This window comes from Branchiostoma floridae, chromosome 13 (genome assembly GCF_000003815.2).
Source record: "Branchiostoma floridae strain S238N-H82 chromosome 13, Bfl_VNyyK, whole genome shotgun sequence".
Lineage (NCBI taxonomy): Eukaryota > Metazoa > Chordata > Leptocardii > Amphioxiformes > Branchiostomatidae > Branchiostoma > Branchiostoma floridae.
The window spans coordinates 12861559-12886401 of NC_049991.1; the positions used below are offsets into that span (position 1 = coordinate 12861559).

Here is a 24843-nt window from a genome sequence, read left to right on the forward strand (position 1 = left end):
GCTATTACGGTTTGTCTCCAAACTGGAAACATTTTGAAATGTTTGTACGATCCCATTTAGCTGATGTGGATAATCGGGTACTACAAACATCTTTAGTCAAACGATGTTATATACTACATGTATGCAAATATCTTGATTTAAGCCATCCACGTGTCGTGGTTTGTCACCCACGTTTGTCTGTTAAAAATGTTGTGTTTGTCTGGAGGTTTTTGCATGGATGTTTGCAGAATACTAACCATCTTGGTGGTGCACCGTATTTACTGATGTAATGAGCAAACTCTGCCGACAGCAACAATGCATATCACGGACTGTGTACTTCCGCGCTTAATTACCTTTTGTAATTAGGCGCTATACGTGATCACCATGCAAACCTTGGCGTAAATGGCAAACCTAAGAATGATGAACTGGAAAACTTGGAAAAAGGTCGAAATTGACATAATCAGGGTGATATAGTCTATTACGTATGGGACTTAATCATGCAAGAGCAAAATGAGACATTCATCATATACTGCTGAGACTGGGAGAATAATGGCGATTAAATTCACAGCTGGAATCGCTAATTGGAGTTGGCTGGTATTCAGGTTGCTTTGTTTAACTGCTTGTGCCTGCCAAGTACTGTGACGTGAATGAGTATTGATGAAAAGACAGGGAATTAAGGCAGGAATACGTTTTTATTTTTGCATCTTAAGCAAGAAAATAGGAGGAACTCCTTTACTTCCCAAATAATTCCAGTTATAACGATTCTGAAAACGGTACTTCTATAAAGGCCATTGTTCTTCTGAGAGTAAGAAACCCGTCATGTGTGCGTGTGGTAGCATTATTTCTGAAGAAGGACAAACGCTGTCAAAATACCCTGACCTACACGTTACAACAGGCAAGACAAGGTTGAATACTTCCTGACGCAGCTTACACCAGGAGATTCTTAGGAAACAGCAGGAATGCATACTTTGAAGGTATTATTCCCCACTGGTGACCACATCATATCCACAAGAGACTCACTTTCAACATGTTTATTACCGTAACGGTATATTAGGACATCCGTTCCCGTATATCACTTCTTTATTTTCACAATAATACCTGCATCTTTCAACCATATATATAGTGTCGTCATTCGTTCACTCGTAGAGACAGATACAAAAGTGTATCATGAAGTTTGAAACGCTGGGCTTACCTCCACTTTACACTACTTTACTCTGAGCCTAACAGCAGAATAACCCGCCAAATGGTATACCGGTGGCAGTGATGTGCAAATACCGCGATAAAAGCTTTTTGGGCAGTGGCCAGAAATGACTCGTCATGTCTTATGCATTATGCATGCATTGCCTTATGACACAGCTGTAAAAATTCCCCCTCGATATGTTACGAATTATCATCAAAAATTATTCCTAGCTGTTGCTTTGGAATCAGTTCAATGCTTTGAACACTGATCCATCAGGTAGTGCTTGGAAAGGTGACTTGAGCACCCCCTTTGTTTTGTGCCTGTGAAAGATTATTCATCTTTGCATACTATCACTTCAAACTTGTCAGTCCGGCTGCCTGAAACAACACTGATATGAATATATCTGTTCTCAAAAGTGAAGGCTTCCAGATAAATTATACTCACACGAATAATGCTTCCTATTGAGTTTTATTGCAGAAATCTGCTCATCCAGTCCTCTTGGAATTCCAACGGAGGACCTCCTCTAGCTTCTACGTCAACAACCCTAACTACAATACCAAATTACCTACATGTTAGCTAACCCTAACCACATTGTTTACCACCTAGCCTTTCTTGTACATATAAAAGTGCCAACTTCAAGCATGATATGACCTGGGTTTTCCTTTGGGAAATAATTAATGAAATAGGAGGAGGAGCGCCTATGCTAACGATGCAAGTGCAATGACCAGTTGAAAAGCTATACCAATGATGATTGCCGTTGCTTCTTCACCGTCTGTTAATTTGTGACACCCTCACCACCACATTAACAGCCCTACCTTTTTATCTGGTGGTTAGGTTTTCTTAAATACATAATGAGCCACTTAGGACTATTATATCCATACCTCGCGATACAATAACTAGGACGTACTCTTCGGATGCAACCGCTTAAAGCGAAAATCGTGTTCAAGATTACAGGCTTCATTCCGTACGGCACCCGTCCTTCACCCTTGAGAGAATTCTTCCAACAGTTTGGAAGCGCGTTCTGATTGGTGAGAGGTAAACTGAACAGTCACAGTTATGTAAATGTATGTATACTACACATTCTTCTCGTCGTGTTCTACATCAGTAAGGGCATAATCTGGTCTTGGGTAGCATATGTATTTTATCAAATCAATTGGGCGTATCGTTAGGTATAAAATAATGCGACTGTGGTTTTGACATTGCCTTCAGCAGTTCCTTCATCGGGTGTGGATGGTTGTTCCCCTCCAGTGGATGCCGAGATGGTACGGTCCGTACTTCTGACTCACGAACTGCCATACGATCAGCAGGTGTTGGCGCAGCTCGCTTCTAACGCCCCCGCTTCTCTCTGGATGATGTAGTAAAACTTTCACTTTAGCCTTCGAAGGACCAGGAAAGAACGCTGTGTGGCTACGTAGTGAGCATCAAAGGAACTCATCTGGTGTCCATCGCTACTCACAGGCAAAATCACTTAGCAGATGCACCTGGTGTTACTCTAATTTCCCCGATTGTTTCGCCTGGCTCCTGTTGGCGCAGATTACCGTGAAAAAAGGCGAGCGACTAAATCGTGGCATCATCTGTCCCGAGATCCGTGCAACGAGCTGGCAAGATGACTTCCCTGCATCGCATACCAAGTTGTCATTGCTTGCGTTAACTACCGCCTGTGCATAACGAAGGCACAGCAGCGTCTACTTGCAAACCTACATAGGTAGAACCTTACTGAGGTCTTTGAAATGAAGATTTCTTCAACGATGGCCAAAGGGATGTCTCCGTTTGCTGTCAGAGTACAGTCTAAACGCAGGTGTTTAACCTTGTGTGTCCTCTATGTCTTTTCTTTCCTGGCTGTGGAGCGAGTTAACGGACAGGGTAATGGAACTTTTACGGCTGTTCCGACCGCACAGACGCCGATCATGACCAACGTGACAATCGGGGCCATTTTCAGCGGGCCTGCTATGATTCCCTTATTCGAAGACGCCGTGGAACTTCTGAACGCGCGAATGTCGGAAGAGCGGGCCGCCGTCCACTTCCGAAGCATCGCCGTGACGCTGAACGATAGCAGCCCCGTCAGCCTTCTGTCCACCCTCTGCTCAGGTGTTGTCCGGCAAGGCGCTGACGTCCTGCTGTACGCCGGCCGGAGGGGGAACGGGCCAGATTTGGCTGCTGCCTACATCGCCATGTCGGCTAACTACTTGGAGTTGCCACTTGTCGGCATTTACGATGAGGGCATCAGTGCTGTATCTCCCAAGGTAAGAGCACACACAAGTCTTGATACACATTGCGTGTAGTATATAACATCGTGAAGTATATAACATTCAAAAATAGGATGACATTCATTAAGCACTTTGATGTTGCCGCAGCTGGTCGGCAGGAGGAACAATTTAAGCCACAGCAATGGAGTAATCAATCAATGGTCTCCTTCCTCTGTGGACTACAAACAATTAGGAGATGCCCTGTTCATATTGAAATACATTTCAGCCTCAGAGATTGGAAGCTTTGTTCTCTCCGAATATAGCGATTACGCTGTTTGCATTAGGCCTAGTCATCAAAGTTTTGCGTCAAATATTGCTGACTCTGATGTCTGTTCTAAATTAGATCTAAGTCATGCAGTTAAAGCTATAATTTAGTTTATTAGTTTGCAGCGTAGTTTCACCACAGGACGCCAATAGAAAATAATTTACTCAGCTACCGAGATGACAAAGATTTAGATGCAGAAAAGCGTTGTCTAATTACAAACAAAATGAAAAATTGAAATGAAAAAATGCGCAAGAGAAATGTTTTCAAACAGGATGTGTAATTATAAAAAAATGAACAGAGATCAAAATGGCAATACAAAAGGCCGCGTTTATGAATCATCTTTGGCATAACTTACAAGTAATGATGGTCTTTTGCCGTATATTTAGAGGTAAATAGCGGGTCGTTGGTAGAGGAAAGTACGTCACATTTATATCGATGCAATTCATACTAATTAGAGATCAGAGCCATCAGAGATGAAACCATTAAATCATCTCCCCCGAGGTTTCTGTTTTCATCCTTCCTGCGGATGTGACTCATTTTCTTTCCAAAAATGCTTCTGATAGGTTCTGCTCTTGTGTAAGGTTGTAGGATCGGTAGCGTCGCTATTAGATGGAGACAACTTAAAACATCATAAACATCAGTGCAAGACATCATAAAAAACACAAGCGGTTAAGACATCATAAAAAAGTTTAGCTTTCTGTCAGAATTGAAAAGAAAACAAAACAGAACTGATCATTTTTTCAACGATCTACGCAAAAATTTACACCCCGTTAACTAATTAACTAATCATTTAGACACCTGTCATTCATTAGAAGTATTTGTCTTAATCAGCACAATTTATGACCACAAATTAAATTGATTTTTATTTTAGTATGTCTGAAAGGTCCATTGCCGGCATAAATGAAATATTGATGAGAAGTGTCTACTACTAATAGTATTATTGCGCAACTAACCTAGTATACCCACACATCTCCATGTGTCCTAATCATGTAGAAGATGGTCGGTACAAACCACTGGAACAGCAAAAATGTTCATTATCCAGTTCTACAAAACTTTGATTTCATTAGTCAGCTGAAAATAGAATTCAAATGACGTAAGTATGAATCATGCCGAGCTAACCATGGCTCAAGAACTACTTCTTTTGCGGCTACTTTTTTTTTATTTGCTCCGGATAGATTGCAGCAAGTATACGTTGTGTCGGGCATAGTTCCTTTAGGTAGCAAGTGCAGGTAGCGAAAAAAAATCCCTTAGAAAGAGCTTTTAGGTCTTTACTCGAACTGTCTTCATCCATACGTCTTTAGTCCCACGTCTGAAAGCTCCTCATTGGGATGTAATACATGCTAATAACGTTGCTCTTTGTCACTTAAGTACCAATGGTTTTCAAGACCACTGAAATACTGTAACCTGGATACTGGCATAGAACGTTAAGTGATCACCATGTAATTGTCTGTCGACGTCTAAGACTTACCAGCTGTTTGTAGGTGAGAGTGCAGCAATTGAATCCAACCTCTTAAGACATTATAAGTAGGTTAACGGGTTAACTTTACTGCTACACTGGCGGAACATTATCATTATATAGCTGTTAATTAGCTCAATAAGTAACTGTAATCAATCTTTGTTAGGTAGAGATACTCATCAGCTGTGGCTGAAATGGGGTGAGAACTGGGTCAATTTGTGGATCTCAGAACTATCATATCAGTTACAGTATCATTAATGGTTGAATTCAATATTTAATTCCTAATGCATTTTGTAGAAATTAATTAGAAAACAAGGACTTTGTCAATGTGTCTGTTATCTCGGCATTTTCATAGGAACGTGATAGACTTAGTGAAATGGACTTGCAGATTTGTTTTGAAAACCTGGTTAGAATTGTGGTCAAAATTCATTTTTTTTACTAGAAACAAGTTCACGTACGACAAATAGTGATTTAGATAAAAGTATTCTATTCCATGATCAGAATGATAAAAAAATGTCTGAACTTACATTTGATACATTGATAGAAATAAAATTATAAACAGTATGTATTTCTTATACTATTGTCAGGAGGCATCTTCGTTCGTTGGGTTACGAATGCTTCTTACATGTAGTTGGCTTAATTTGAAATCCCTTATTGCTATGCAATATCTGTACTGATACAGACCAAACTCCACTTGCCTGCTCTCTATGGGTGGTACCCGGATCCTGTCACCGTTGACGATAATCTTTATTGTCAGTCTCACTCCCTAGGTCCTAAACCGCTGAAATATCATCTTCTCCCCACTACATTAAGTAGCCTTGAGTAGAACTCTGGTGTCAATATCTTTCGGAATGGCCTTTTATTACAATCTCTTGGCGCGGAGGATTTGCAAAGGTATCATTCGTCATGTGGCATAAGAGATCGTGTCTCAAGTTGATAAGCCTTTTGTGGGTCTCAAGGGCCTTAAATCGTGCACGTTGATATCCTATAACGTTTTATAGAGGATTTGTATGTCTACATTTATCTTCCTATAAAGGTGGTGAAAATTCCACCATCTGTACATGTCAATTCGAACTCTTTCATAATATGTAAATTCTCTCCCCCAGTATTAGTGCCCAAGAGTGGGCCTTCTACCTTGACATAGTCGTGAAAAAGTTTTTGTGCCGCCATAACCACATTGAAAACGTTGCCAATGTTCAAGATACGTATGCTGTATTCACAAGCTGTATCTAGTTGGTTTCGTTCTCTGACAACAAGCGTATACATCGTGCAAGTTGCATTGAGTTAACCTTACTAAGATCAACAATTTACATTGGACATTACTGTAATCAATCAACATACATTACCGCACAAAAGTACATGGCACACAAGAAGATAACAGTTGCCCAAATGGGAGTAATGATATTGTATAAATTGCAGGAATATGGACCTCATTTACCCCTTCTGTTTACAGGATTTGTAACGTCCATACCAGTAAGTAGCATGCATGAGTTCAATACGCCGACAGCTAGACCGGGAATCTATGCTCCTACTTTTTGACCCGGCCAAGTTGGGTTGCTAACCACTAGGTCACAAATTGCTGCCAGTGTCATCATCCGTTACGTATTTACTAGTCATTCGAAGGTTCAATGATATTAATCTCGTATAGACGAAGACCATGCCTCAGGTGCCGTTACCAATAATAGCATCAAAAGGGAATGATGATAACACCACATCCTCCTACGCAGGGACATCCAACAGCCAAACTGCCTGTCTGGATGTGCCCTGCTCTTTCAACCGTCACTCTTAGTTCCTGTGGACGCCCCCCACCCACCCAAACCAGCTGTCAGCCAATCAGAGAATAGGCTTTCCGTTTTCTAAAGCTGTCTTGCATGTGTAAGGGTAACCTCATTGATATTTATAAGCAGGGCGGTCAGGAACTAAGGGTGGCGGTTGAAAGAGCAGGGCACATCCAGACAGGCAGTTTGGATGTTGGGTGTCCATGCGTAGGAGGATGATAACCCCATCATCCATGCATAAACTACATAATGAGTGCATGTACATTATAGGATAAATGCCCCTTTTTCAGAGTCCAAAAGGCCATGACGTCTTCATCATTCTGTGTCAGCGAATGTAATGATATTCTGATATATATCCGCATCTGGTGATATTAATCCGCATCACTATGTGATACTTGCCATAAAGCGTACTCATCCACGTTCTCAACCAAGTTCTTGGTCGGCTACCTCATCGTTCACATTTCTTTAATAAAGTATCATCCCTAAATCATTGAAGCATATATGCCTTTGCAGTCGACAGTGAGTAATTTGTTGCAATTAAGGTGATTGTAGACATTTTGCTAGAATTTTAAGACGATAAGGACTTTTTTGTATGTAAGAACTTTCTCTGTATTATGTCTATGACCAGATATCATGGAGTAACAATCTCCCAGCGTCTATTTAGCTTGCTTCAAGCTAAGAATGCTGACCGGCAGGGGAAACATTGTCATGCACTACACTGTAAATGGAAAGTTACTTTGCAATTATTTCTTTCTAGAGTAAGTCTCATGCCTCATCTTCCATTTGGACCCCCCCTTTTTTTTCTAGCACAACTACTAGTATCTTGTATTTTTATTTTTATTTTCTTCTACTGAAATCCATGCCTTTCCAATAAATCCTTTCCCAATCGTCCATTCCATCTTGATCAGAAGGCTCTCCTTAGGATTGATCTCGGGGCAATGATTCAAGGAGATGGTCTCCGGCTCCGTGAAACATGATCCCTTTCAAGGTTGCGCATATGACTACTCCAATATATTTCAATACATGGATTGTTATCATACGTGAAACGCCACCCCGGAGGTTCCTACGCGTTACCCTTTGTTATCATGTTTCATATGACTCTTATCAACATCATTTGCAGGGCCTTCCTGTGGATTCGATTGTTACCGTATCTCAAATGCTATTCTGAAGCAATCTATTTGAAGATTGTATATAATGTAAGTCCATCATTATCGTATTTCAAATGCCACTAATAAGCCAGCCGATTAAAAAAAAACGCATAAACGTATTTCATTGCAATCGTATTTGAAATACTACTCCATATCAAATCGATCTGAAAACCATATATGTGAATTCCATTGTTATCGTATTTCGAATGCTACTGGTAAGCAAGCCGATTCGAAAACCGTATATACGAATTCCATTATCATCAATGCTACTCCCAAGCAAGACGATTAGAAAACTGTCCACACGAAGTCCATTATTATCATATTTCAAATACTACTCATACGCAAGCCGATTTGAAAGCCATATGTATGAGATTCATTATTCAAATTCTGCTCCTGAACAAGCTGATTTTTGAAGACCGTACAGAAAAATCCCACCGTAATCGTATTTCAAACGCTACTTCTAAGAAAAGTTGTTTGAAGAATTTCTACGTAACCCATCATTGTCATCATGTTTCTAATGCTACTCCGAAACAAACCAATTTGAGAACATTCTATTTAGCATACAAAGTAGTAAGACGAGCAAGACAGTTATTCATCGAAATCATTGTCAAAACTTACAAAATATTAATCCTTGCAGTATTGTCCAATTGTCATGCAAATACACGAACACAGTATTTGAGCAGGTTCATAGAGGCCGTCCAATGAATCCCGCTTGCCCGGGAAGTAATATGCTGTACATAGATCGATTTCTGCCCTGTCATATCCGCCCAATTACGAGCATGCTTTATCACGCTGCAGACACAGTGCCAGCCGCCACCCTGTGCCATGGCCGGCAATCTCTATTGATTCAAACTAAAGTTTACTCCAGAAACCTATTAGCCATCTTGCTACATCTCCTCCTTGATCTCAAACGGCACACTCTAAAGATCTTCGAAGGGTTGGGTGTGGTGTTTTACTGTTTTTGCGTTACATGACAAGGCCATTCTTGAAACGTGCCTGCAGGCCTCCAACAACGACAATAGATGAGTGGCAGTGGAAATGAGAAGCTTTTTGGCTCGGTTCCCATGCATAGCCGTCTCATTTCACAAAGCTCTTCTTCCCTTTAATCTTAACCAAACAGTTACTGGACTGAGTGATAGTGAAAGCTGCCTTTCTGTTTTCCCTTTTTTAGCCTGACTTCAAAAGTCATTTCCCAAAACATATCAATAATGAATTACAACGCTGTATCACTTTTCTTGATCACAGCCCTTGCTGACAGATAGCTTGACCTTCACTGCGCGACACTCATGGCCGCTCAACACGACATACAAAGGCCATAGCTGCACGGTCAGAACACCCCAATCACACTGAAATACGTCCGCATTATTCGCTGATGTGACTGGTATCTTCCAAAGGCAATACCAAGGAGCTGTCATAAAGCTTAAGAAAGTACCCAGGAGTATTTACAAATGAGGCAAGATAGCACATTGACTGTGCACGCTGGAGAGATATCTTTCTCCTGCTTAAGAATAGACGGCAGGGAGATATGGCTGATTGTCATCTCGAGGGATATGGTTGACGTCAGTACAGTGCTAAGAAATGAAAACAAATTAAACGCAGCGGCATGTCCTGGACGGTCTCGCTTGTACATATCAATATTGCACTGTGTATATCTCATTAGTATTTCATACTCTGATGTTGAGCATATGTTCAATGTTATTTTTTGCTGCAACATGCTGCGACCGCCCTACGATTGCACGATTTGAAAGTACGCTCAACGAATTTCATAGTTTAAACAAAACGGATCTTTTTACGCTTTGTATGTTATGTTTTCTTTTCAGGCATACTTTGCCACATCTTGCTGGGTAGTCCAATTATCAAATCATGGGATTTATGAAGTTTACCCAAATCCAATTTAGGTTGCAGGTAGGTCGCGATAAATCGCCGTCTAGAAAAATGAAGCCTAAGACAAATCCTGTGCTAGAGCCCTCAAAGGTCAGTGAACTCCCTACGTGACCAAATCGCTCACCCTATAATTTACAGGTTCTTCAGTCGTTAACTCCCTGATAAAAACACAATAAATGCTATCAAAGATCACGCGATAGCAGGCTTAGCCTCTCAGATTAGGCGTGCTTCGAGCTTCTTATCTAGAAATGTCCACGGTGATGAAGAAGATAAATAGATATATAAGGTTTACATTTGCTTATATTTGTCAAAGACGCCACAAGAAAACAAGATTCAAATCTCGTCGATGAAGTTTTGACATCCAGGTAATATGATACGCCAAATAGCAATTACTCCAGCAACTGGATATCATTTTAGAAACGGTCAGACGTTTCAGATAACGTCTGTGTGAGTGACACTTAACTAATGCAGTTTGGCGTATAAGATTCAAATCTAATTTAGTATCATAGGATGACTGACAGCCTTGGCTTATTGAACATGCTATGATATAGTTTACCCCCACTTTTTAAAACGAAATATTTGCACAATGAATATACACATGTACACGTCATTACGATCAACCTGTGTCAGAAAGATAGTAATTAAAATACCTGATGTGAAACCTTCTTGTGTAGCAACAAATTTAAAAAAAAAACTTGAATTTTGATATACTTAGTATTCGTGAGGTATATGATCATTCAAAAGGTGGCAACCCTTGATGCTAGTCTTAAAGATTCTCATTTCCTGATATGGCCCCGTTACCGGTAATCCCCACTTTCCTTCTCATTTTCACAAAGATCACGTCTCGTTACCGGGGAGGAGGTCAGCTTTACATCAGCAGCCGACCTAATGCCGTACTTATCTCTTACACTGTAATTACTTGTTGATTGCTCGTGGCGAAAACATGAACTAGAATGTTAATTCTGTCCGAGCTGTGATGATTGTATCTTTCCTATCTCGGTCCCCGAAATTACCGCGCCGTAGACTTATGAGACTTATCACAGAAACCAGGGGATGTTTCGGATTACCATCAATGGGGATTAATGACAGCACGGGCGGTGGGATTTTAACTTTTAAGCCTCGCTTGTCGAGTCGTCAAACTTAACGCCTGCTGAACATTAGCTGTGAAGCATCAGGAGACATATCTCAGGAAAGTTCTGAGGATCGTCGTTAGCACGCAAGAGGTGTTAAGTATATGTGCGGCGCCAGTCGGTAGGATTTAGAAATGCATGCACATTTATGGTGTTGTGAAAAAAGTTGCCGTGCTGGCATTACTGGGAGAAAAGTTACAATATATGTCGTTTTTTGTCCTTTGCATGTCAGCAAAGTTGTGACAGTTTGCCAAGACGTTGGACCAGAACCAATACTTTAAATGACAAAAGTCGTAAGATGACCGGATAGGGACAACGTGGGTCACGGACAGTTTTCTTCTAGCATTTGTCTTGATCGGCAGAGGTCTCTATAGAGCACGCACTACCCTCAACTTCGTAGCCATCAACATTCATGGCATGGAATAAAGACGAATATCAGATTGAACACCTGTCCAGTTCGTCGTATCTCTTAGATCCAGACAGCAGGGAAGATCAAAACTATGGCTCTAAATTGAACCGGGAAGATCTTAAGAGCTGATGTCTGTAAAAACCAAGCAAAATCAGAAAAAGTTGGCCAAACTCAAAAAATCGATTTTCCTTAAATTTTGTGTGGTGGTAGGGCCTTGGTCCAAACCTACAAAAATGGCAAAGTTTTAGATCTGCGGTCACCGGTTGCCATGGCAACGGCCATTTTTCAAAATGGCGGATTTTCACCAAGAGAAGGCCTTGGTCGCGTCCAAAATAGGCCTCCTTTGGACTCCTGTAGCCCCCACAAATTAACAGATATCTTATTGATTCTCGGATATAGTATTACCCATATTCTAATGAAAAAAATGATATATAGTGATGCTCAAAATGTTTTTGTAGTGAGGTGCAGCAGATGTTTGAAAATGATGTGTTTTCGTGAATTTCCAAAATTGACAAAAATCAATTTTTTGACCATTTTTATTGACCATTAGCTCATTTACAGGCAAATCAATTTGCTTGATTTTTGGCACAATTATAGTTTGAACCTTTGTATACATCATATGTAAAAAAAAGTTTGGGCCTTTTACGTATCGAACCGTGGTGGCCCCGAGAGTAAACCAATATTTCCATTTCAAGAAAATCGTAACCATAGAATTATTCCTGGAAAAACAGTCATAGCTTACCAAAAATGAATTTCAGTTTCATGTTATGTAGCAGAGGAACTTACCTATCACTTACAAAAGCAGGGTTGTTCTAGATTTTTTTATAATTGCCTTTAAAATGATTTTATTGAGTTTTTTTCGTCATTTTTAGACCAAAAAATGTATATTTTGGCCCAAGCACCCTGGTATTGCAAACAAATGACCTGAAATTTGGTATAGGAATGTCCTGGACAAGTACACAGATGGATTGATAACTAGTTTGCCATGTGATAGAACAAAATGCTGAATTTGGTGACTTTTTTGTGGCATTTTCGGCCCAAAAAGTACATTTTTCCCTGTACCCTGGTTTTACAACCGAATGCCCTGAAATTTGGTATAGGAATGCCCTGGACACATGCGCACATAGATTCAATAACCATTTTGGCATACTGTTCAACAAAATGCTTAATTTTGTGATTTTTGGTTTATTTTTTTCCAAAAAAAGTACATTTTTGGCTCCCATACCCTGGTTTTACAAGCAATGCCCTGAACATACATGTATGCGCACATGGATTCAATAACATGTTTTGCATACAGTACAACAAAATGCTTTATTTTGAACTTTTTGCCATTCTTTTTTCCCAAAATCATTTTCGCTCCTGTTCCCTGGTTTTCCAAGTAAATAACCGGTAAAAATTTGGTATAGGAGCGCCTTGGAAATGGCTTTTATAGCCCGTTTTTGCATACAGTGCAACAAAACGCTTAATGTTGTACTTTTGGGTCATTGTTTTACCCAAAGTACATTTCTGGCTCCTGTTCCCTATTAGGCATTACAGGCAAATGACCTCCTAGACGCCTGTAACCCCCACAAAGTAAGAGATATTCTATTGATTCCCGTATATGTTATTACCCATATTTAGTAATAAGAAAAGTGATATAAAGTTATACTCGAAAGTTTTTTGTAGTGAGGTGCAGCAGATGTTAAAAGATGACGTGTCTTTGTAAATTGCCAAAAAGTTTCAGAATTTCAGATTATTTAGTTGGAAAAACAGGGTACAGGAGCCAAAATGTTTTTTTGGGGGGTTAAAAAAATGGCAAAAAAACACACAAAATTCATCATTTTGCTGTACTGTATGAAGAGCATTCGGCTCGAAACCGAGAGGTGGCGGGTTCGAATCCGACTGCTGTGTCACCGATCTTGTGCCCTTGGGAAAGGCACTTTACACGACTTTCCTCACTTAACTAAGGTTTAAATGAGTATCTAGCTTCGGCATCTCAAAGATGTCCACGTTCAAGGTTCAAGGTTCTAGCTTCGGCTAGTGGCCTTGGCGGGGCTTTGTGGCCGAGACAAGCCTTAGGGGCATGTTCGGGCATGACGCACCCACCATGACACACGAGTTGCGCGATCGGGGGTAGGAGGAACCCCTCACATCCTTGGTCGGAAGTCCTCCTAGGAGACGGAAACTCCAAATAATAAACCTGCATCTGCTGAGGCCGTCTTACGTGGCAAACAGTTCTGTCCCTGTATGACTTAGTGCGCCAGTAGACGAGAGGGTGGAGAAGGGAGTGCACACCCCTCCTTCACCTTAAAAATAGTCACGTGCAGGCCAGGCAGACTGGTCGTCTAATCAATCTTTTCTGCCTACCATTGATCTTCGGATACGAAGAAACAGCCATCATCATGCCAAAATTATTATTGACTCTATGTGCGCATGTGTCCAGGGCATTTCCATACCAAATTTCAGGTCATTTACTTGTAAAACCAGGGTTCAATGGGCCAAAAATGTACTTTTGGCGCCAAAAATTACAGAAAGAGCCAAAAATGTACTTTGGGTAAAACAATGACCAAAAATTACAACATTACGCGTTTTGTTGCACTGTATGCAAAAACGGGTTATAAAAGCCATTCCCAAGGCGCTCCTATACCAAATTTTTACCGGTTATTTACTTGGAAAACCAGGGAACAGGAGCGAGAAATGATTTTGGGAAAAAAGAAAGGCAAAATGTTCAAAATAAAGCATTTTGTTGTACTGTATGCAAAACATGTTATTGAATCCATGTGCGCATACATGTATGTTCAGGGCATTGCTATACCGAATTCCAGGTCATTCATCAGTTGTAAAACCAGGGTATGGGAGCCAAAAATGTACTTTTTTTGGAAAAAATTAAGCATTTTGTTGAACAGTATGCCAAAATGGTTATTGAATCTATGTGCGCATGTGTCCAGGGCATTCCTATACCAAATTTCAGGGCATTCGGTTGTAAAACCAGGGTACAGGGGCCAAAAATGTACTTTTTGGGCCGAAAATGCCAAAAAAAGTCACCAAATTCAGCATTTTGTTCTATTACATGGCAAACCAGTTATCAACCCATGTGTGTACTTGTCAAGGACATTCCTATACCAAATTTCAGGTCATTTGGTTGCAATACCAGGGTGCTTGGGCCAAAATATACATTTTTTGGTCTAAAAATGACGAAAAAAACTCAATAAAATCATTTTAAAAGCAATTATAAAAAAATCTAGAACAACCCTGCTTTTGTAAGTGATAGGTAAGTTCCTCTGCTACATAACATGAAACTGAAATTCATTTTTGGTAAGCTATGACTGTTTTTCCAGGAATAATTCTATGGTTACGATTTTCTTGAAATGGAAATATTGGTTTACTCTCGGGGCCACCACGGTTCGATACGTAAAAGGCCCAAACTTTTTTTTACATATGATGTATACAAAGGTTCAAACTATAACTGTGCCAAAAATCAAGCAAATTGATTTGCCTGTAAATGAGCTAATGGTCAATAAAAATGGTCAAAAAATTGATTTTTGTCAATTTTGGAAATTCACGAAAACACATCATTTTCAAACATCTGCTGCACCTCACTACAAAAACATTTTGAGCATCACTATATATCATTTTTTTCATTAGAATATGGGTAATACTATATCCGAGAATCAATAAGATATCTGTTAATTTGTGGGGGCTACAGGAGTCCAAAGAAGGCCTATTTTGGACGCGACCAAGGCCTTCCCTTGCTGAAAATCCGCCATTTTGAAAAATGGCCGTTGCCATGGCAACCGGTGACCGCAGATCTAAAACTTTGCCATTTTTGTAGGTTTGGACCAAGGCCCTACCACCACACAAAATTTAAGGAAAATCGATTTTTTGAGTTTGGCCACCCTATGCTTGGTTTTTACAGACAGAGCCTCTTAAAAGGCCACAAGCAACTTTAATGATATGGTAACCACAAATTTCTTAAGGTTATGGAAGAACTTTACTATTATCATGCTCGAAAATCATGCTTTCTGTACTTCTGCACACTTAACTTGATAATTTACAATATGTAGTATTATATGAAGCATATTTATGGTACAAACATGGGTCATGTGAAAGGGCGATAGATGAAGCTGTGGCTTTTTACGACGTTTAGATAAAGATCTTAGCTGCTGAAGATCTATTACGTGATAATATAGTGCCGACGTGACACGAGAGATTCATGATGGTGATACTCCGACCTAAAGTTCCACAGAGGCCAGTACTTTCTTACTTGATCGTGCCAGGCCAATGAACCGTGATTTACGTATCATAAAGTGACATTTGGCACTTGTCAGAAGCAATGCATTTACTTTGTTCAGTTTCATTAAAAGTTAAACTTCGGGTAAATGTCAGGCACATGAAGTGCCGCGATCTTGTCGCCCACTTTGACTTTTACCTACTACATAACTCTCTGCGGCAGTAAACTTAACGAGCAGCGACATGTGTTTGGGTGTATCTTAATACATCTGGAATGAATTGGAATTAGACATTGCATAGGTGCATACAAAGTTGATTTTATACAGGATTTTATACGGCTTCGTGTAAAATGAGTAAATTAGCGGACAATCAAATGTGCTCATGCCATTGCTGCCGTATGCTTTTGTTGACTTTGTATATCAAAGGAAGCATTGCTCAACTAGCATGCCGTTCACTTATTTTGTGTTAAAGCAACCTCATACTCAGTTTTGTTGTCATGTCTTGTAAAACAAGCGCATAGTCATTTGCCTACTGCAAAAGGGATTACATATGATACTACCAATAGTTTCATTGCACTGGACATGTGAGACGATAGCAATTCCAATTTTTATAAATTTGAAACGATATCCAATTTTTGATAACAGTTAATGCTTCTTGCCAGAAATGTAAGGAAACGCGATATCTGCCATGCATTTAAACCTCAGGCTGGAAGTAACATGAACTTTACATTGAAGTTGCAACTTGTTTCTTTGTTATGGCTGATTTAGTGTGACAATTTCTTTAATTCATCAGGTAACTTGTAATAATTTTTCCTCACTGGGAAAACAATTCAATGTTCTAATGCTACTCAAAAGAATGTTTCCATAACGTAATGTTATCTTAATGTAGAACAGCGGATGCGAGGTTAATGAACGTGTCTGAAGTGCGTCTTGCAGACGCCAAAGTAATATAAGTCGTCCCTGATAAATTGTGCAAGATATGCTGGTGTGCTGGTCACCTCCTGTAATACAAAACTGATGCTGACGTGAGATTAGATGAGCAGCAAAGTGAGTGTTATCGAATGTTAAAGGTATACGCTGGCAGGTAGTGAATTCTCCTAATGTATTTGGTAACACCTCGTGGTTGACAATAATGTTGAGGTACGGACCCTAAAGATGATTTAGGATGCGACGGAGTAAGATGAAAGTTGGATGAGCAAACTCTATGGGGAGTATCATCGGTCTTCAGAATAAACAAGACGTGTGGTTCGTGTGATTTGGTAAATGTAATTTTTCATTAAAACCTAGCACTGCATTTCAATGCAACTTCGTGCAAAGATAATTTACGTATACCAGCTATGAACAACTAATGCCGGCTTTCGTTGATTCTATGACAATGAAAACGTGACTGGTATGGATGAATGTAGTTTCTCAGTGCACCTGTGCACTTATTTGTCTGTCTGTTTTGACAACGTATTGTATAATTATGTTGATATGTGGAAATCTCTTGCTACGACGTCGCTGAGCAGATATCAATTCACCCATTTCTGAAATATTCCTGTAATTTAGGATTCAGCGTTGGACAAAGATTTAGTGTAGCATACAGAAACTAGAAGAGTTATGCTGTTGCTTCAACGGTTTTATGAGAGAAAAATCCCTTGAGAAAAAGCATCCAAAGCATCCATCCAAATGTGATCAAAAGAAGGCAACATTTCCCGCCATTGCTCACGTCTAGGATGAATCACACCCAACACAACGCGTGATGAATACGGAAATCGGGATTTAAGTTCCGAGCAGGAAATACGAATCGTCTTCGACGATTATCCTGCTAACTCTGGGTCATTCGGTATGTATACGCACGACGCCATGGAGAGAAAACGTCCTTTAACCAGTAGACTGGGACTTATTGATAAAGGCATTACGTACGATCCCCATCACAACATGTACATCTATCGGCGTAAATGACGCTGAACCCCTCACCATGAGCCTGACCCTGGTGTTGAACACATCACCCATGGGTGCGCCAAACGAGCAGTAAAAGGCGGCATGTGAGAGGTGAATGGGATGTCTGTCATCAATCCTGTGATTGGGGAACCTGCCTGTCTGACCTTGTGGTCAGCCGTTGTGTTGGTGAGGAGACATGCATGGTCTTCATAGTAATGGCTTCCTGTACGGCCATTGTATCACCATCAACCAGATTTATGACGTCATGGTGGATTATGATACACGATTCATTCAGAAATAAATCAAATTTTGACAAGATGGGAACTTTTACGACAGGTTTGACGCACGAGATCCATTTTAGCATTTTCACATACAGTAATGTGAGAAAAAGGAAGGACGTCACGTAGCAGTCCATGATGTCGATGTTTCAAGTTTAATAAGAAAACATATGCAGTCAGATGTGCAAAGGCTAGGTGTGACAGGTCGTCCAGTGTAATTTAACCAGCTGCTGCCGCACCGCGTGCCTGCGAAGCTGGTGTGTTACGCCGAAGGGCGCTTATACCAACCATTTTTTATAGATACAGATACAGATACAGAAATAGCATACGGTCAGTAAGAGAATCTACCGCAGTGGTGTTAATATGTGGTAAAGGAACGTAGATTGTTTTGGGACTGATTGTCTCTTAACATTGGATCAGATTTTAATAACTGAAAGACCTTTATTATAGTCATGCCTCGATCGGCAAAGTACAGATCGTTGATAGTAAGACATAACTGACATATGCATAAAAGTAGAAATATAATGAATGATTCTTTCGATACGCTTAGGGAGTCAGAAGGCTAACGCACCTGCTCCGTGTATAATAGGCTAACTTTCTCTAGACTATATATAGCAAAAAATATAGAATGACAAGAATATGGCTCCGAACCAAAACATCAAATGGCTATTTTCAAAGTTGCTGGCTATTTTCATCGAAAGGTTAAGGTGTCATAATTGAACCAATCTCTTTAAACTTTTGTGTTAACTGGCATTGTTGAAAGATCTTCTTTAAGAAAGAAGTTTGTATGCCTTTTACTGCACCGCCTTTAAAAGTTATACTACGTGAGCTGTTTTTCGGCTACGTTAGGTAACCAAAAAACAGGTTAATAGAAAAGAATAACTGTGATTTGCTTTTCTAGGTCATGTATTGGTATTGGAGTAAAGATGAAACATGCTAGATTTCGATCCTACGCACCTAAGAGGGCATTGCTCTAAGTGTTGTAAAGTTAGGATATCCGGAAAGGCCATCGACTTGGGCTGAGAGAGTGGTGTGTTTCGTGCGCGATGTGCAGCGGGGGGCATCAGGGGTAATGTTCCGTACAGCAATCACATGGCGTGAAAGGGATGCCTAATAACGTGTACGGATCCCTGCACTAACTGTCACCACTGGGGACCTGAACTCTAGCCTGACGGGATGAAACTACATACATTTACAATATCAGCTTAGCCGAACACGAACCAAGATGTGGACGTTACTCGGAAGGATTGAGAATTTCGGAGAAAATCATGTATATGTATCTTATATAACTTTATTGCGCAGCAATTATACAAGGTACAAATCATAGCTGATACATAACTACAGTTCTAGAAGGCTAATCTATTTGATACAAGGGTACTCAAATCTACCCCACCTTTCCAAGAGGGCAGGGGTGCGTACGCGTCGATGAGTGACTTGAAAAGCCACAATTTCAGACCGCCGCTGGTACTTGCAAAACAACACCAGTGTCGTGTTATATCACATGGAAGTTTGCCAGTATTCTATCACAATCAAATAAGACATTGGGCTTACTTCATTAAGAGTTAACTATTGCATACTTGAAACACCTTTTGTCTCTTATTCGTACCCACAACTGGCAGCAATGATCAAAGGCATTCGTGCATCTGTCGGTCAAAAGTGATCACACCAGCCGTCATGTCACCGTAGCGCCCATACTTAAAGATGCTAATGTTGATGTCTAGCCAAGATAGCAGTAAGTAGGAATGCCCGACTTATTATTCAATATTATCTACAAACTTATATGCAAACTTTCCTTTGGTAATTTGTCTTTGAATAGTTTAATAACAATATTGCTGTGAAGTACAGTGTTGATTAATTCCAGCACATTCTTCGTTTCACGATATTCCTGACCATGCGAAAATAATTCCACGTTTAAAGTGAATGAACTCGATTGTAGAAGAAGTGTGCAAAGTCAAAAGTCAAACGAGGAATTCAAACTGATCAAATCCAGTGTTAAGTATTTCTAGAATGTGGTATATTGTAGTAACTATTTCTTAATATCATTGTATTTATCATTCCTATATCTAAGTTTATGTACTTTATGTGTTATCCTTTGGGCATGTATAACTTCATTATAAACTTCACTTATATGTGCTTCGAATATGTTCTATCATTCTTCGTACCAATTTTGAAATCCTCATTACAAAGGGCACATCGGTTGATCTGTACTGCCTCGTCGCATCGATCAACTCTTTCTTCCAACACCAACATTCGATAACCAATATCTCAAATGGCCTGACCCACTTTCGCATGTTCCTCATTTATTACCATCAGAGCAGACCATTACTCCGGGGACGGGAACACAGCCTGCCGGACAGAAGATTAAATTACAGGGTTACCGGGCCCGCTGGAGGAAATGATGAAAATCATATTCGGAAGGTGTTCAATACCCAAATGTCCACAAATAGAGCTGTTCGTTTTATGTCCAGATATGGACCGAGGCAGAGGAACTATGTCCGCTTTATGACGTTTGAAGCTGGAAGTCTAAATGTTGTTACGGTAACAACCTACGTCAAATTGATAGTTTAATTTTCTTTAAACTCAGGATTAAGTATTAGTCGTGACCAATAGCTAGGTTAACGTAGATTTTGGGGGTGGACAGGGATTCCTATGTGGCATTTGTACATGTGTTACATGAGTAATGAGGTAATACTAGTACTAGATGATACAAATATAAAACCTCACTAATTTACAAGGTAAAGGATGCTGTTCTCGTTATGAGATGCAACTTATCATAAATATTCAACTTAACTGAAGCCTTAAAAGAGCGAGAAAGCGAAATATACTGTGATTATGCAACAGATGGCTGGCAATTCAACTCCACCAATGGGAGCGCTTTAGTCGTATTGATTCTTCGAAAATGCATCCGTGTGGTTGAAACGTATCATTCAAAAAGCAACGGTCGTGTGATGTCTGCCCGTACAAAAATTCCGTTTGAAACAGTGTTTTCCATACGCATTCCGCCTACAACTTTCTTGTACAAAAGTGAGCAATTGGTTAAATCACCAAAGGCACTACTTTATTGATTTGATCTACTTTCTGAGTCCATACAAAGAGGCCATTACAATATCTGCTCAGATACACTCGATAGCGTACTTACAATTCAAAGTACCTACAGTTTGTACCAGATCTTCGGACGGATTACTCTACAAAAGTTTTCTCGGACAAAGAGTTTTTTGGTACTCTCTTTTATCGTCCAAGGTACTTGGCTGTATCGATTGTCCGGAAAACGGCCACAAAAGGAGGTAATAATGGTTGTTTTATTGCCGACTTTATCTTACTCCATCACCTCCGCGATTGCCCCTCCGATAGCCCGCCCCATTACACGTCGTTTTTTGTGAAAATGATGCCCTTGTGTCATCATCGTTTCCCGTGGCAAACTGTTCCTGATACTTTGAAATACTACAATACTTTCCTGTGAACGGCATGTTTTAGGAAACAGAGGAAAGAACATTGATTTTAAACGAGTCACCATCTCGGAATAACCCCAAAATATGAAGATTTCGAACATTTATGGTGACTTCAGTTCTGTTAGTTCCTTTTTTTAATTTTACAAATACTTAGTAATAGTACTCTGTTATGAAAAGATATGTCAGAGAAAAGGCGTCGTGAGAAATGAATTAACGACTAAGCTTGGACACAAATGACTTACAACGAATCACACGCCCCATTGCCCATAATTCGGTTTATTGAACAAGACTGCTGACGTCGCCGGTAGTACCGAGTTTAATCAAAACAAATGGCAGATCGGGACAATAGATGAAGGAAGTAAAGGGAGAGGTCGCCACTCTTACTAAAACATTCATGCACCCGGGATTATAGTCCGACCTGGAATCAATGTTGTTCGTTGTAATCTGTGAGCTCCTTTACGGGCGGATGTATAAAATCTTAATGTTCATGTTACCTGGTAATTGTAGTTCATTTGTCTGCATCGTAAGGATTACACTTTATTAACCACAAACGCTAGGGTATGAATGAACGACGATTTAGTAAGTTTTATATAGGAATTTACTGCCGATGTTAATAATGCAATTGAAGCTGAAATCCATACGATAATCTCAGTATGGAGTAGACTGATAACATAAAGGAACTGAGCTTCACGGCCCTAATACGAAAAGATGTGTCATCTTGTGGTATGCGAGTGTGCACGTTAAACGTCATTTATTGTTTGTGAGGTTGGTTTGTGTAAGAACTGGTTATCTTTGCTGGGATATGGTAAAGCCACGCGGTGCGTTGTAGTCGTGAGATAACAAGAAATGGCTCATTTACTGCCGTTTTCGTATGATTGTTAAAAATACAGTACATAAATAACAGAACTCGTTTTGGTAACGTTAACAACCAGAAGCAATTGCACTTAACTATCTGCGCTATAGTAACTGTACAAGACCATATGTAATATTTGTAAATTGGATGTAATTCAGTGTAGAAGGAACTCTGAGACTGCGATTTCCCCATAAACACCATCTATCTATCTATCTATATATCTACAAGACAAGAACACAGGGGGTCCACACGTTGTGTATTCTTTTACGCTATAGCTATGGCTTCACTCGAATTGATATTCACAGTTACGCGTAGGCAAAATATCCATACATATGATGTTTCCTTTCCCCACTACCCAGGATCTGGGAGCGATGATGCTGAATTACGGCGTCTCCCGTAGACAGGAATGTAGCGCCATCATCGGCTTCCTGCAAAACTACAAGTGGCACAACTTCGCTGTAGTCGCCACCAGAACCCCCAAGGGTGCCGCGTACGTCAAGGCGATGCAGCAATACCTCGGAGACCTCGGCCCGGATTCCAGCTTTGTCATGACGCCTGTGTACCCCGACTTGTCACATCGCAGGAAACTGAGTCGGACTATTCTGGGGATAAAAGAGAGGGTGATCGTGATGTTTTGTTCCGAGAGTGAAGCAAGCAGAATATTCTTTTACGCTAACATATATGGCCTAACCGGTAACAACTACGTTTGGATTATAGTACTGACAACGAGAAGAGATCTTGTGCACGGATCACTTGTTCCGCTTGACTTCCCCATAGGTTTGATAGCTCTTGCATTCGAACATAGGTCGGATGATGTGTTGAGGATGGAATTTGCACTTGATTCGCTGGGCAGCACTGTTCAGAATGTGATCAGTAGCGGCTACCCTATCAACACACGAGACAGCGCCACCTGCTGGAATACGACAGAAGGACATGTTGAGTCTGGCAGGCGGATTCTCAGGTAAATTGTTTTAATGTTCTTTAATATGAATGAAGTTCACCAAACGGGGAGTTAACTTATAACTACATGGAGTTGCACAGTAGGGAATAGATGTTCTCTTCTCCACAAGTTCCGAAGAGAACTCCATTTCCTGTCTACTCACAGATAACACAGACACGATATGTGGGGTAGGGTAGCGGCGTCACCATCACGGCGGCCGGGTGTTTAATGGCTCAGTGTCATGTCATAACAAGTATAATAGCCATGTACTAAGCAAGTCATGCTGCGAGCGGGCGACACGTTTTACCCTGGTTGCCAATGTATAAGAAGCCAATGTGAAGCCAATGTCGGGCTGGTCGGTTAAGGCTTAGGTCACATTTCCAAAGCGGGACCCGGCCGGAATGTTTTAAGAAACGAAAAATTGAAATGTATACCTAGAAAGATACACAAATCATGCCAATGAATCTTATGTTGACATATTGTGTATTTTAATGCATTCCATATAATTCTTTTCGCTCCCGAAAGCTGCCCGTCCGGGCCCCGGTTTGGAAATGTGACCTAAGCCTAAACCAAGGCTCTGTCCAGCGGATGTTTAACGCATCCTGACTTGCAACTTAAACTTCACAGTAAGTCACAGTAAGTCACAGTAAGTTTACGTCACAATGGGGCCAACATGTCAAAAGAGTGGCGTAATAACGAGCTTAGAAAGGAACGAGTAGCACAGTTACGGTCTGAATGACATGGTCAAAACTAAGTCTAAGTACAAGGTTGAACAGCGATTACGGTAATACGATACAATGCAATCCAAAACACGGTAACGAAGAAGAGGTGAAGTAAAGGAAGGAATCACAAGAAGTGTTGTTTCACAAGGCATGAACCACGCGGGGGGTCTCGTTCTAAGTGCTGAAGTGTCGTAACAATATTACTCCGTTCAAAGTTGAGCATCAGCTTCAATTACCACAGGTCGTTAGATCTAACAAGGCTATCCATCAGCCTGTTCTTCGGGGGTAGGTGTGTTCGGGGGTGGGTGTGTTCGTGGGTGGGTGGGTGGGGAACACACCCGACCGGCGGAGGGACGAAAGCCACGATGGTTAGAGGAGGGGAGGGGGGCATCTGGAATGGGTTAGGGGAGGTTCACTAATGCTTCTGTGATCCGACAGGAAATGGTACTTCTCTTCTCCACAAGTTCCGAAGAGAACTCCATTTCCTGTCTTACAGATAACACAGACACGATATGTGGGGTAGGGTAGCGGCGTCACCATCACGAACAAAAAAGGATAGAACAGACGGATTAAGTAACGTACTGGTGGTACCGACCACACAACCAACACCACCGGAAGGGTTCGTCGGTTGGCTGGCTGTCATGTTCGGCATCGTCAAGTCAACACACAGATCCTACGGAGTACAGGTGACCATCGCAGCCGAAAGTGTCATAGCTGGAGGGAGCACTACCGAGGTATCGTCCAGTCAACACTCAAACCTACGGAGTACAGGTGACCAACGCAGCCCGAAGGGTCGTGGGCTGGAGGGAGTACTACCGGAGGCATTCCGGTCAACAAACACTTCCCTTCGTAGGACAGGGTGACCATCCCAGGCCTACCCTTCATGGTAGCTGGCGGTCCCTTATCAAAGGCAGCTTTCCTTGTCTGGCAACAACTTTGGGCGTTACCGAGAAACACTTTAAACCGGGGTCCAAACCAAGGGGCCAAGTTCCTTG

At 40.9% G+C, this 24843-nt stretch overlaps 1 protein-coding gene across 1 annotated transcript in view; it reads left to right on the forward strand.

Annotated features, from left to right (window-relative positions):
- Positions 1-1384: 1384 nt before the first annotated feature.
- The window catches only part of LOC118428508 (glutamate receptor ionotropic, NMDA 2B-like), a 26290-nt gene continuing 2831 nt past the window's right edge, over positions 1385-24843 (forward strand). The window contains exons 1-2 of the mRNA XM_035838596.1: positions 1385-3402; positions 22546-23147. Of these exons, the coding sequence (XP_035694489.1) occupies positions 2890-3402; positions 22546-23147 (1115 nt within the window). The 5' untranslated portion in view covers positions 1385-2889. The remainder of the gene's footprint in view (positions 3403-22545; positions 23148-24843) is intronic.